The sequence below is a fragment of the Narcine bancroftii genome, chromosome 1 (genome assembly GCF_036971445.1).
Source record: "Narcine bancroftii isolate sNarBan1 chromosome 1, sNarBan1.hap1, whole genome shotgun sequence".
In the NCBI taxonomy this organism is placed as follows: Eukaryota; Metazoa; Chordata; class Chondrichthyes; order Torpediniformes; family Narcinidae; genus Narcine; species Narcine bancroftii.
The window spans coordinates 374,538,527-374,553,460 of NC_091469.1; the positions used below are offsets into that span (position 1 = coordinate 374,538,527).

The 14,934-nt window shown below is 48.7% G+C and overlaps 1 protein-coding gene across 7 annotated transcripts in view; it reads right to left on the reverse strand.

The window, feature by feature from the left end:
* Nucleotides 1–214: 214 nt before the first annotated feature.
* mak (male germ cell-associated kinase) overlaps nt 215–14,934 on the reverse strand; it is a 98,758-nt gene continuing 84,038 nt past the window's right edge. For 3 of the 7 annotated variants that reach the window (XM_069913347.1, XM_069913345.1, XM_069913346.1), the window contains exons 12-15: nt 9,310–9,435; nt 4,659–4,760; nt 3,378–3,497; nt 216–1,981 (exon numbers count right to left, since the gene is read on the reverse strand). In XM_069913347.1, coding sequence (XP_069769448.1) covers nt 1,821–1,981; nt 3,378–3,497; nt 4,659–4,760; nt 9,310–9,435 — 509 coding nt within the window. In that variant the 3' untranslated portion in view covers nt 216–1,820. Of the gene's footprint in view, nt 1,982–3,377; nt 3,498–4,658; nt 4,761–9,309; nt 9,436–14,934 lie in introns of all 7 variants that reach the window. The other 4 variants (XM_069913350.1, XM_069913351.1, XM_069913348.1 and 1 more) reach the window with 3 other exon arrangements.

The window sequence follows — 14,934 nt, forward strand, 5'->3', positions numbered from 1 at the left end:
GTGACGGGTTACGATGACACATGTGTGGGAGAACCAATAGGCAGGCAAGGGGGTGGTGCAAGGGGCGTGCCTGGGAATAGAAGAGGAGACTGTTGGGAACCGTTGAGAACATTTGGAGTGCAAAATAAAAGGAAGGCAGATGCCAATTTTATTGCTGTTAAAACTCATGTTTTTTTTAAATTGTGGATATAATATTTAAACTACAGTCATTACAATATAAACCAACATACAAAATAAATAAAATTAGTGCAAAAAAAAAGAAAAAGTCGAAGTAAGGCAGTGTCTGTGGTTCATTGTTCATTCAAGAATCTGATGTCAGAGGGGAAGAAGCTGTTCTTGTGCCGTTGAGTGCTCGTCTTCAAGCTCATGTACCATTTTCCCGATGATATCAGAGTATAGCGGGCATGGCTTGGGTGGTGGTGATCCTTGAGGATAGAAGCTGCTTTCTTAAGATACCACCTCTTGTAGATGTCCTCGATGGAGTGAAGTCTTGTGCCTGTGATGTTGTAGGCCGAGTTAGCTACCTTCTGGAGTTTATTCTTGTCCTGAGCATGGACCCCTCCATACCAGACAGTGATGCAACCAGCCAGAATGCTCTCCACGGTACACCTGTTGAAGTTTCTGAGAATCTTTGGTGACCTACCGAATCTCCTCAAACTCCTCACAAAGTATAGCTGAGGTGAGCCTTCTTCGTGACGGAAATGCTGACACCCAGGAATTTGAAGTTCTTGACCCTCTCCACAGCTGACCTCTCAATGAGGACTGGTTCATGTTTTCCTGGTTTCCTCAGGAGAGGAAAGGTTGTATCAGTACTAGAGTTCTAACCAATTTGCCTTCCATCCCATCAGAGATCGACCCTTTTCTTTTTCTCTGACTCTTTTCCTGACTCTGTACTTAAAAATATTTGCATCTCTAAATTTGTCCCAGTTGCAATGTAGGAAAGAATTTCTCAATTTTTTTTTCAACCTGTAATCCAAAATATTAACTATGCCTTTCATCTATGATAGCTGAGCATTTTTCATTCTTCACCCCAAAGATTGCTCCCTTAACAATGAGTGTTGTTCATTTGCCTTCTGCAACTAATACACTTTTGAATTAATACAGTGCATCATATGAAATGGAAGTCTTTGGGTTTAGACCTAATTTATTCTAACATTTCTTTTATCCCCACCATAGGTGAAAAAGACTATTTGATCAATAGTTTTTATGAAAAAATGGTAAATGCTTTATTACAAACAGATTATTGAAAGAATGCAAAGAAGCATTTTAAATACACAACAGGATTTTATGAAACTGATTCTGTTGCCATGACACAAATTTTAAAATGTTACTGTTTCAAATGTAAGGATTCATTTGAAAGGATCAGTAGTTCTTCTGGTGCCAATAATCATCATGTCCAAGCAAGAACTACCGATCCTAATATCACATGAACTGCAGGTTACATTCCATTTCATGTTAAGCCAAGAAGATTCCTGATGTGTTCATATTTACAAGGCACATGAAGTATCTGCATATGAAAATAAATAGCTTCTCTACAGTCATTAAAATTGTTGAAAATATTAAAACTTATACCAGGAAAGTTGCAGAAAATCTACAGCTGCTATTCATATCCATAATCCTTAAAGTATCAACACCTTGCATCTTGAACTATGATGATCCACTTATTCCAAATTTGAAAATAATCCCATCAGTTATCAAACAAGAAATAAGATCAACTTTGAAGTAAATGCTTATGCACTGGATTTAGTTGATAATCATTGAGCCGAACTCTTAAGTGAGAAACTTCTCATTCAGACTGATCAGTGCTCTGATGGTAATGGCTATCTGTGGCCACCATATTTAGTTGCCCAGTCAGTTCTTCCGTGTACTGGATGAATGGGTGGTGGGTAGGCCAGACGTTCTGCAGAATGTTTTTTGGCTTGGTTGTAGCTAAAGCCTGGGATCTGGGATTGGGTTGGTTTGGTTTTCCATGCATCATGGTCTTTGGAGAAAAGAAAGTTTTAGTTAATGTTTCGATTTCATTTACATGCATGGAAATGATCATTGGCTTCAGGAGAAGGGGTAGAAACCACTTCTCCATCCACATCAACAGTGCTGAAGTGGGAAGAGTAGATAGGTCAGGTCATCTCCAATGACCTGACCTGGGACAAGAACATTGACATGTCAGAAAAGAAAGCACACCAATGCACTTATTGTCTTAGAAAACTAAGGACGTTTAGCATGTTCCCCTTTTTCCTCAACAACTCCTAAAGGTGAACCATCAACAGCATACTTGCTGGATGCATCACAACATGGTATGGGGGTGCTCTGTTCAAGATCAGAAGCAGAAAATTCTAAAGAAAGCAATGAATGCTGCTGAGAGCATAACACAATTTTTTCTTCCCTCCAAAGACTCTATCTACATTTCCTGATACTTATGAAAGGCAACTAACATGTTGAAGGACTCTCACACTCTGGACACACTCTCTTCTCCATCCTTCCATCAGGGAAGTGGGAAATTGGGCACCAACAAACTAGATGTGGGTCTTGGCTGGTAGTGGCTCTTCAGCTCAGGCTGAGGCATTTGCTAAACTTGCTTTAGATTAAACCTGCTCCAAACACACCAGTTTCACTTGGAGCAAGATTGTAGCTTTTTGTAAAGAATCTACTTGAATTAGATTAAACATTTTAAAACTGATTTTTAATGTGCAAATTATTTTTCTCTTTGAAAGCTCCAAAAGCTTTTTAAAGCTTTTAAAATGGCCCAAGTGTTATGAATGGTCGTGGATCTCAGTGAATTGACAGCATCGTAGGTGTGGGCAAGGGTCTGCAGGGTGGGTCATTTGCAATTGGAAGTAGTGACATAAGGATGATGGCTGAACACATATACTGTACGTACTTACTTACTTACCTCCCTATCCCAGTGAAGACAGTTCACTATGTACCTGGATTTCCAACCTACTTCATTGATGAGTAAAAATCCTGTCCTATTAGTTGTTCTTCTGTATAGCCTGCTGAACATTTTCTCATTGGTACATTTGCTATCTGCTACTTTGGGTCCAAATGAGCACTGATTTTTAACCCACCCCACTGCAGCATCAATGTCATTTTTGATAAGGTATTTCATGTTCCAACTCCACCCCCTTGCCCTCCACTTATAAACTTTCTTTGCTTCTACAACAATAATGAACTCGGATTTGTACTTCCTCGTGACCACTTTACTATTGAAGAACCAATTCTTCAGTTTTTGTCATCTTATTATTTATATAATTTTGGAATCATTATTTTCCCCACAACCACTGCTGATTGTTTAATGTGTTCACAAAGCTCAATTTTATTTTAAGCTAGAATAAATATCTGCTAAGTACATGGTGAAGGAAGAGAAAATAGATACTTACAGCTAGAAGGTCCTCCAAAAGCAAACTGAACTCTTTGACCTGCTGATCCAACTTCCTTTTTAAAAAAGGATGGAATATAACCACCAGTCATACTGTCGGAACCAAATGCTCCCAGATTTCCTGTAACAATAACATATTGCCTCATACTGAATTATTAATAACATCATACCACAGTTCATTCTGGAGACTTAATTTTATGTGATGTTAAATTTTGTTAAGGTAATGTTGAGAATTCAACTGCACAGCAACATTGCATACTATATACTTTTTGATTAATGTATGGTCTCTTTTGTTTCTCTTTCTCTTATTGTTGTGAGTGCCAGGCAATGCTCATGGCAACTCTCTGCCTACGGCAAACAAAAGTTGAAGGATATCATGCACGTTACATCTTTATGTATTATTAAGTGATGTAGGCATGTCTGCAAGACCAGTAATCATTCAGGAGTAATCAAAGAGCAAAACACTGCTGATGTTGAAAATGCTCAGTATTCAGCAGATCCAGCAGCATCTGTGCAGAAAGAAGCACAGTTCATCTTTTCACGTAGTGACCTTTCTTCAGAACCATCTCTGAACGAAAGCCTATTGACCTGAAAGGTCTTTCCACTGATGCTGCTTGACCTGTGTGTTTCCAGCATTTTTGTTTTGTTTTATTTGAGAAATAATTCAGCGTTCATACATGCCCATCTGGCTTTAAAGATGATCCGCCACCTTGAACAATTGTAGTCCACTGGTGAAACTGGTGAAAGATTTTTAACCAGGGACAACAAACAGCAATAACACATTAAAGTCAAGGCAGGTTCATAATTTAGAGGTGGTTACATGTTGTTCTTGCGCTGTAATTTTGGGAGGCCTTTCAAAACGGTCTTATCAAATTGCTACAATGCAGTTTATTCAAGGAAGACGAGGCTGTCCACAGATTCCTAGCTACCTGAAATGTGGCTGGATAAGACAGTGAAGAAGGTATTTAGATTGCTTGCCTTCATAGGCAGGGGTGCTGAGTTTAACAGTTGGGATATTGGTTTGCAACTGTGTAAGCTATTGGTTAGGTCACATTTAGAATACTATATGCAGGGCCTGTCACTCTATGGATGAGGTCACACTGGAAAGAGTGCAGTAGAGCTGGGAATTGTATTCTGTGGCTTAAGTTTGGTCGAAGGTCATTCAATCGCAATTTTCAAAGGAACAGGATAAATACTTGAAGAATGAAAAAGATTTCCTTGTATCATCGTACAAATGCCAATAGTGATGCAATCCCAATTCATGAACAACTACCCTACTTACTTTCATTAATTCTACCATTGAAAGTTCCTCCACCAATAATTCCCAGTGCTTTGCTGTGCTCTTTAATGCTTCCTACTCCTGATGAGTTCTTAGGATGTATCCCTGAAAAAGAGTTGAGAAGTTCAAATCAAATTGCTCAGTGTAACCTGGTCCAAGTTTAAAAAAAATTTTGATAACAGCAATCTGACTGAAATGATTTAAGGGTTGAATACATGTTGAATTTAGTTTGTGAAAAATCAATGGGATTAATATCTTTCTTTCTTTGGCTTGGCTTCGCGGACGAAGATTTATGGAGGGGGTAAAAAGTCCACGTCAGCTGCAGGCTCGTTTGTGGCTGACCAGTCCGATGCGGGACAGGCAGACACGATTGCAGCGGTTGCAAGGGAAAATTGGTTGGTTGGGGTTGGGTGTTGGGTTTTTCCTCCTTTGCCTTTTGTCAGTGAGGTAGGCTCTGCGGTCTTCTTCAAAGGAGGCTGCTGCCCGCCAAACTGTGAGGCGCCAAGATGCACGGTTTGAGGCGTTATCAGCCCACTGGCGGTGGTCAATGTGGCAGGCACCAAGAGATTTCTTTAGGCAGTCCTTGTACCTTTTCTTTGGTGCACCTCTGTCACGGTGGCCAGTGGAGAGCTCGCCATATAATACGATCTTGGGAAGGCGATGGTCCTCCATTCTGGAGACGTGACCCATCCAGCGCAGCTGGATCTTCAGCAGCGTGGACTCGATGCTGTCGACCTCTGCCATCTCGAGTACCTCGACGTTAGGGGTGTGAGCGCTCCAATGGATGTTGAGGATGGAGCGGAGACAACGCTGGTGGAAGCGTTCTAGGAGCCGTAGGTGGTGCCGGTAGAGGACCCATGATTCGGAGCCGAACAGGAGTGTGGGTATGACAACGGCTCTGTATACGCTTATCTTTGTGAGGTTTTTCAGTTGGTTGTTTTTCCAGACTCTTTTGTGTAGTCTTCCAAAGGCGCTATTTGCCTTGGCGAGTCTGTTGTCTATCTCATTGTCGATCCTTGCATCTGATGAAATGGTGCAGCCGAGATAGGTAAACTGGTTGACCGTTTTGAGTTTTGTGTGCCCGATGGAGATGTGGGGGGGCTGGTAGTCATGGTGGGGAGCTGGCTGATGGAGGACCTCAGTTTTCTTCAGGCTGACTTCCAGGCCAAACATTTTGGCAGTTTCCGCAAAGCAGGACGTCAAGCGCTGAAGAGCTGGCTCTGAATGGGCAACTAAAGCGGCATCATCTGCAAAGAGTAGTTCACGGACAAGTTTCTCTTGTGTCTTGGTGTGAGCTTGCAGGCGCCTCAGATTGAAGAGACTGCCATCCGTGCGGTACCGGATGTAAACAGCGTCTTCATTGTTGGGGTCTTTCATGGCTTGGTTCAGCATCATGCTGAAGAAGATTGAAAAGAGGGTTGGTGCGAGAACACAGCCTTGCTTCACGCCATTGTTAATGGAGAAGGGTTCAGAGAGCTCATTGCTGTATCTGACCCGACCTTGTTGGTTTTCGTGCAGTTGGATAATCATGTTGAGGAACTTTGGGGGACATCCGATGCGCTCTAGTATTTGCCAAAGCCCTTTCCTGCTCACGGTGTCGAAGGCTTTGGTGAGGTCAACAAAGGTGATGTAGAGTCCTTTGTTTTGTTCTCTGCACTTTTCTTGGAGCTGTCTGAGGGCAAAGACCATGTCAGTGGTTCCTCTGTTTGCGCGAAAGCCGCACTGTGATTCTGGGAGAATATTCTCGGCGACACTAGGTATTATTCTATTTAGTAGAATCCTAGCGAAGATTTTGCCTGCAATGGAGAGCAACGTGATTCCCCTGTAGTTTGAGCAGTCTGATTTCTCGCCTATGTTTTTGTACAGGGTGATGATGGTGGCATCACGAAGATCCTGAGGCAGTTTACCTTGGTCCCAACAAAGCTTGAAAAACTCATGCAGTTTGGCATGCAGAGTTTTGCCGCCAGCCTTCCAGACTTCTGGGGGGATTCCATCCATACCTGCTGCTTTGCCACTTTTCAGTTGTTCGATTGCCTTATATGTCTCATCCAGGGTGGGAACCTCATCCAGCTCTAGCCTTAGGGGCTGTTGAGGGAGCTGGAGCAGGGCGGAATCTTGGACTGAGCGGTTGGTACTGAAAAGAGATTGGAAGTGTTCTGACCATCGGTTGAGGATGGAGATCTTGTCGCTGAGGAGGACTTTGCCCTCTGAGCTGCGCAGCGGGCTTTGGACTTGGGGTGAGGGGCCGTACACAGCCTTTAGAGCCTCGTAGAAACCCCTGAAGTCGCCAATGTCCGCGCTGAGCTGTGTTCGTTTGGCGAGGCTAGTCCACCACTCATTTTGGATCTCCCGGAGTTTGCGCTGAAGATGGCTGCATGCGCGACGGAAGGCTTGTTTCTTCTCTGGACAGGACGGCTTTGTAAGGTGAGCCTGGTGGGCAGCTCGCTTCTTTGCCAGCAGCTCCTGGATTTCCTGGCTGTTTTCGTCAAACCAGTCCTTGTTTTTCCTGGAGGAGAAGCCCAGTACCTCTTCAGTGGATTGCAGTATGGTAGTCTTCAACTGATCCCAGAGGGTTTCAGGGGACGGGTCCGTGAGGCGGGTTGCAACGTCGAGCTTTGCTTTGAGGTTTGCCTGGAAGTTTCCTCTCGCTTCGTCTGACTGCAGTTTTCCAACATTGAACCTCTTTCTGGGGGCTTTATTGTTCCTGGGCTTTGGCTTGAAGTGAAGGTTGAGCTTGCAGCGAACCAGCCGGTGGTCAGTGTGGCATTCCGCGCTAGGCATGACCCTGGTGTGGAGCACATCTTGTTTGTCACTTTCTCGCACCAGGATGTAGTCCAGGAGGTGCCAGTGTTTGGATCGGGGATGCATCCAGGTGGTCTTAAGGCTGTCCCTCTGCTGAAAAAGGGTGTTTGTAATGACAAGCCGCTGTTCTGCGCAGAGCTCCAACAGGAGGCGCCCATTGTCGTTGCACTTGCCGACGCCATGCTTGCCCAGGATTCCTGGCCAGGTTTCTGAGTCTTTGCCGACACGAGCGTTGAAGTCGCCCAGGATGACAACCTTGTCGGCTGTAGGGGTACGTTGGATGAGGTTGCGCAGGTCGGTGTAGAACTTGTTCTTTTCTGCTGGTTCCGCCTGGAGGGTTGGAGCATAGACACTGATGAGGGTGATGTGACGCTTGTTTTGAAGTGGGAGACGCATGGACATGATTCGGTCCGAGAGGCCTGTCGGAAGGTTTTCGAGTTTGGAGGCAATGAAGCTCTTGACCATGAAGCCTACACCAGATAGGCGTCGTTCATCCGAAGGCTTGCCAGACCAGTAGAGTGTGTAGCCCGCGCCGCGTTCTTGGAGGCTGCCTACATCTGCCAGGCGGACTTCACTGAGAGCGGCTATGTCGATGTCAAGTCTGAGGAGTTCATGTGCAATGAGGGCAGACCGACGTTCAGGTCGATGGCTGTCAGTCTTGTCTAGCATGGTTCTGATGTTCCAGCATGCTAGCTTGAGTTTGTGAGCATCTTTTGAGGGGGAGGACGTGGAGGGGGAGGACGTGGAGGGGGAGGATGTGGAGGGGGAGGACGTTGAGGGGGAGGACGTGGACCTGTCCTCGGGCCTGCGCAAAGGAGCTTTTAGGTGGAGTGCAGTGCGCGCAGTACTGGCCCCACCCTTTACACCCATGGTTCGTGTGCCGTGGCCAAGCAAGCTGGGACGTGGCAGCGAGGTCCTTGGGTCGTAGGTTTTATATCGGAGTGGCCTTCTCCTATGCAGGTTTATTACCCGGGCTGGAGGGATTAATATAGGATTAGAGCAATTGGATGTTTGATGGATGGTACATACTCATTTGGCCAAAGGGTCTGTTTCTGTGCAGAGAAGTTAATGAAAAGACAACAAAACATTGTTCTCTTTCAAGAAATCCATGCTTCATCTGATTATTCCAAGTTGTGGTGGTACACCACCAGCCTACTGCAGGGGGCAACATCTGTACCTGCAGGAGTGTACTGCCGGACTACTGCAGGGGGAAACCTCTGTACCTCTGTACCAGTGTACCGCTGGACTACTGCAGGGGGAAACCACTGTCCCTGCAGGAGTGTAAGGGGACAGGACAACACCTGGCCGGCTGTCAATTAGTCAGCCTGAAGGGATCAAGCCGCACCCGGGCAGGTGTCAATCACCCTCCGGGATATACGCCCGCGCCAGCCTCCCAAAGCTCACTCAGAGTTACTGCAGCTACAGCCAGCCTGGCTCTGTGGAAGTCTTTGTGGATTAAAGCCTGTTATACAGTCTTTACCTTGTGGGTGTCTGGTTCTGGCTAACAGCGCACCACAAAATTAATCCGCAAAATTTTCCCACAGCTGCCATGGAAAAACTCTTGCGCGCAGGGAGCCTCTAAGTCAAGCCACGCCACCCGGAAACCCAGACACGCTTCGAGATCTGGCAGCATGCGGTCAAGGCAATAATCGAGGTGTACGAAGGCGGCATCCTGGACTCAGATCTGAAGAGGCTGGGTCCCCACACCTTCCAGGCAACTAAAGGCTGCTCCATGTACGAGAGAGCAATGGACACTCTCAAGAACTTGTACAAGCCCCCCATGAATGCTGTCTGTGCAAGGTACCTCCTCAACACCCGAGCCCAGCAACCTGGGAAGACGGCTGAGTCTTACCTGAGACACCTGTGAGAGTTGGCCCAACTGTGTCTGGCTGAACCCAGGATAGGCGCAGAGGAGGTCGAGAGGCTGATCCGGGACACCTTCGTCCGAGGGCTACGCTCAAGGGCCATCCGGCAGAAGCTGCTGGAAGACAATATCTACGCCCTAACCAAGACAGTGGAAGTAGTCCAAACCCTGGAAGCGGCAGCCGTGCAAATCAAAAACTTTGATTCCAGGTTCCCCTCGCTCCCTCATGGCCCTCTCATACTGCAGCTGCAGCCCCAGACTGAGCTGGGGAGGAAAACGTCGCTGCAGCAGGCAGACGGCGCCCCTATAAGTACTGTGGGTCAGACCGATAATCACGCCAAAACTGCTCGGCTAGGAACTAGTACTGTTGTCGATGTGGCAAGAAAGGCCTCTTCGCTAAAGTGTGCCTCTCAAAACCAGCCGGCAGCTCAGCTGCCCTCTATGACCTCCCCACCTCCCCCGCGGACCCCTCTACGTGTGCGTGCCGGGCGGCGCCATTGTCCCCGCTACAACTTCCGACTTCGATGGTGCAGCATCTGGCCCCGCCAGCAACGGTCGCAGCCTGTGCCCCAAGCACCTGGACCAGCCCTCGCCAGCACCGCTCGCCAAGAACTACAGCGATGTCACTTTCGGTTCACAGTGTGACGTCACATCTGGCTGATGTAATGACATCACTGCCATCAGCCACGACAGGAAGGAGGTCAGCCACACAGCAGATCCCCACGAGCCACCGCCATCTTGGGCCAGGCAGCGGCTGACACGGAGGGCTCCCAATGATGATGAGAACGACGTGGCCAACATGGGCGACGATCAGGCCACCATACCGATGCTCCCCACGCATCCGGACGCCATAAATCATTACGCACAACCAGAGAACGACAACTCCGACTCTGAGATGGTTCTGCCACCACTACGCTGACCAGGGACATCCCTCACTACCTCGGGCGCTCTATGATGGACATGCAAGTCAACGTGCAGGTAACAAAGTGCCTGTTGGACAGTGGTAGCTCCGAGAGCTTCATTCACCTGAGTGTGGCCCACTCCCTGAGATTAAAAGTCCACCCCACCACTTGCTCGATCGCCCTCGCTGCCAAGGATAAGACTGTTGGTACCCTCAGGCGCTGCTCAGCCGATATAACTGTGGGATGGGAGACTTACACAGAATTCAGGCTCCTGGTCATGCCCAAACTCTGTGCCCCAGTCCTCCTGGGCCTAGATTTCCAGCGCCACCTGCAGAGTGTCACCCTTGCCTTTGGGGGGCCCCAACCTCCACTCACGTTGCACAGCATGTCAACCTACCAGCCCTAGCCAACCTGCGGCCTCTCCACACTGCGCATCACCCCACTGGCGCTCTTCCCACATCTTGAGCTAGGCTCCAAGCCGATCGCCGCCAGAAGTAGGCGCTATTGTGCCGCAGACAGAGATTTCATCAAGGTGGAGGTGCAGCAACTCCTGGCGGAAGGTGTCATAGAGCCCAGAAACAGCCCTTGGAGAGCCCAAGTCCTGGTGGTCAAAGCTGAGGATGGTCGTGGATTACAGCCAGACCATTAACCGTTACACCCAGCTGGACGCCTACCCCCTGCTGAGGATCACCGACATGGTCAACGAGATAGCTAGCTACTAGGTTTTCTCCATAATTGACCTGAAGTCAGCGTATCACCAAATCCCCATCCACCTGAAGGACAGCCCTACACCGCCTTTGAGGTGGACAGGCGCCTGTACCAGTTCCGCCGGGTTCCCTTTGAGGTCACGAACGGGGTCTCTGTCTTCCAGTGGGAGATGGATCACATGGTAGACCAGCACAAGCTGAAGGCGACGTTCCCGTATCTGGATAACGTCACTATCTGCAGCCGTGACCAGCAGCACCATTTTGTTAACCTGAAGAAATTCCTCCAGACGGTCGGGAAGCTGAACCTCACTTACAAAAAGGTGAAGTGTGTGTTTAGCACCACCCGCCTCGCCATTCTGGGGTACATCGTGGCCCATAGGGTCGTCGGCCCAGATCCAGAAAGGATGCGCCCATTAATGGAGTTACCTCTCCCCCCCCCCCCACGCTAAAGGCCCTCTGCAGGTGCCTTGGCCTGTTCTCTTATTACTCGCAGTGGATCCCTTGCTTCTCGGTCAAGGTCTGCCCACTGGCCCAAGCTACAACTTTTCCCCTCCCACCTGAGGCGCAGGCAGCCTTCTTCCGCATCAGTCAGAACAATGCGGACGCCACGATGCAGGCCGTGGATGAGGACTCCCCCTTCCAAGTGGAGAGCGATGCCTCCAAGGTATCCCTTGCCGCTACCCTCAACCAAGAAGGGTGCCCTGTCGCTTTCTTCTCTAGAACCCTCCATGGCTCTGAGCTAGGACATTCCACCATTGAAAATGAGGCCCAGGCGATTATGGAAGCGGTCCGCCACTGGTGCCACTACCTGGCCAGCAGGAGATTCACCCTCCTCACGGACCAGTGGGCTGTGGTGTTCATGTTTAACATTACCCACAAGAGCAAGAGCAAGAACGACAAGATCCTGCGCTGGAGAGTCGATCTGGCAACCTACAAATACGACATCCAATACCGCCCTGGGAAGTTTAATGACTCCCCCGATGCCCTCTCTTGCACCTGTGCATCTATGCACGACGACAAGCTGCGGGCATTGCATGAGTCCCACTGCCATCCGGGTGTCACCAGGTTGTACCACTTCATTAAGTCCTAGAACCTCCGTATGCCATCAGGGACGTCAGGACATGACTGAGGCCTGTCGGGTTTGCAGAGTGTAAACCCCATTCCTTCCACCCACCCCAGGCCCATGTTGTAAAGGCTACTTGGCCCTTCGAGTGTCTTGGCATGGACTTCAAAGAGCCCCTGCCTTCCACGAACCGAAATGTCTACTGCCTCACGGTAGTGGACGAGTACTCACGCTTCCATTTCACTATCCCTTTCCCAGTCACCTCCATGGCCACAGTCATCAGGGCCCTGGGGCAGATCTTCACCATGTTTGGCTACCCCGCTTTCATCCACAGCGACTGGGGGGGTTTAGTTTCATGAGTGATGAGCTGCCCCAGTACCTGACAGCGAGGGGCATCACGACCAGTCACATGACAAGCTATAACCCGAGAGGCAATGGGCAAGTGGAACGCGAAAATGGGGTGGTCTGGAAGGCAGTCCTCCTGGCTCTCAAGTCGAAAGGGTGGACCGTTGAGTACTGGCAGGACGCCCTGCCCGAGTCGCTCCATGCCATTCAGTCGCTGCTGTGCACGGCTACCAAAGAGACCACTCATGAACGTCTGTTCTCATTCCCCAGGAAGTCGGCAACTGGAATGTCCCTCCCAGCATGGCTCATGTCCCCGGGTCCGGTGCTCCTGCGTAAGCATGTATGGAGACACAAGGCCAAAGCCCTGGTCGAGCAGGTCTTCCTCCTACATGCAAACCACAACTACGCCTACATTAGGTTCGGCAGTGGCAAGGAGGACACCGTCTCAACCAAGGACCTGGCACCAGCAGGAGCACCCACCACATCATGCCATCCTTCAGCCCAGGACGATGCTGACCGGGCATACATCCCCATCCCCAGGCAGCTATGGGGCACGCAGGACCTCCTTGACCACCAGGGGCCTGCTTCAGCCCTGGGAGATGAACCTGCCACCCTACCCATCCAAAACGACCCTTATACATCGACCCTGAACCCCCCCCCCCGGCTACCTCTCCGCGCGACACCACACCAGTCACACAGACCCCTGCCACTAGCACCCCCCCAGGACAATTTTAAAGAAGGGGTTGAATGTGGTGGTACACCACCGGCCTACTGCAGGGGGCAACATCTGTACCTGCAGGAGTGTACCACCGGCCTACTGCAGGGGGAAACCTCTGTACCTGCAGGAATGTAAGTTGATAGGTCAACACCTGGCCAGCTATCAATCAGTCAGCCTGAAGGGATAAAGCCACACCTAGGTGGGGTCAATCACCCTCCGGGATATAAGCCTGCACCAACCTCTTGAAGCTCACTCAGAGTTACTGCAGCTAGCCTGACTCTGTGGAAGTCTTTGTGGATTAAAGCCTGTTGTACAGTCTTTACCTTGTGTGTGTCTGATTCTGGCTAACAGTGCACCACACAAGTAAAGGGAAGGGGTAAGTGGAGTAGGGGGTTGGAGGAGTGATTTATTTATTTAATTTAAGTCTAAGGGTCAGTTAAGAGGTAATAATTTATTGTTGAGGATTGAGGCAGTGATTAGATAGAGAGCACAGGTGTAGGACATTGAGTTGATTGTGTAAGGGTGCACAGTAGGTGTAGTTCACTCACTAGCAGTAGATAAAGGTAGGAAAAGGTTTGATAGTGATCCAGTAAGTGGGTGGCTGAGTGAAGGAGTGGGAATTAGAGCACTGAGTCTTTGACCCAAGAGGCTTCGATACAGAGAGGCGGAAGTAAGAGGAAAGAGTTTTATGAGTATTTAATTCTTTTTATTTATTGCATTAGCTTAAGGAATTTGTTTCTGGTATGGCAGGAGATCTCAGATCTGTGTCATGCTCCTCCTGTGCTATGTGGGAACTCAGGGATACTGTCAGTGTCCCTGGGGACTATGTGTGCCGGAAGTGTGTCTAGCTGCAGCTCCTGATTGACCGCATGTCAGCACTGGAGCTGCGCATCGACTCACTCTGGAGCATCTAAGATGCTGAGATGCTGGTGGATAGCACCTTTAGTGAGTTGGTCACACTGCAATTTCAGAGGGTAGAGAAGGATATGGACTTGGTGACCAACAGTAAGAGAAGTAGTAGGAAGATAGTGCAGGAGTCTCCTGCAGTCATCACCAGGAGTAGGCAGCAGTAACCAGGTTCATGGCACCGTGGGTGGCGCTGCTGTCCAAGAGGGCAGGAAAAAGAGTGGTAGGGTAATAGTCATAGGGGATTCATTTGTAAGGGGAATAGATAAGAGTTTCTGTGGCTGCAAACGAGACTCCCGGATGATGTGATGCCTCCCTGGTGCAAGGGTCAAGGATGTCTCTGAGCGGCTGCAGGACATTCTGGAAGGGGAGGGAGAACAGCCGGCTGTCATGGTCCATATTGGTACCAACGGCATAGGGGAAAAAAAAGGGATGAGGTCCTACAAGATGAATTTAGGGATTTAGGAAGTAAATTGAGGAGTAGGATTTCAAAGGTAACAATCTCTGGATTGTTACCTGTGCCACGAGCCAGTCAGAGTAGAATGACAAGATAGCTAGAATGGATTTGTGGCTTGAAAGGTGGTGCAGGGGGGGAAGGTTTCAGATTTTGGAACATTGGAACCGGTTCTGGGGCAGATGGGACTGGTACAGACAGGACGGTCTGCATCTGAGCAGGGCTGGGACCAATGTTCTTGGGGGTTTGTTTGCTAGCGCTGTTGGGGAAGGTTTAAATTAATGTGGTAGGGGAATGGGACCAAGTCCAGAGAGTCCAAGGGGTGTAAAATGAGAATAGAAGCAAATGGTAGCAAAGTGAAAAGCATTAGTGGCAGGCAAGTAAAAGTGGGGGGAAAATCAAAAAGAGCTATTTATTTACATAATGGTAAAAGAGATAAGAGTGTGGCTAAAGAAAGGCTGAAGGCCTCGTGTCTCAATGCAAGGAGCATTTGTAATAAAGTGGATGAATTGAATGTG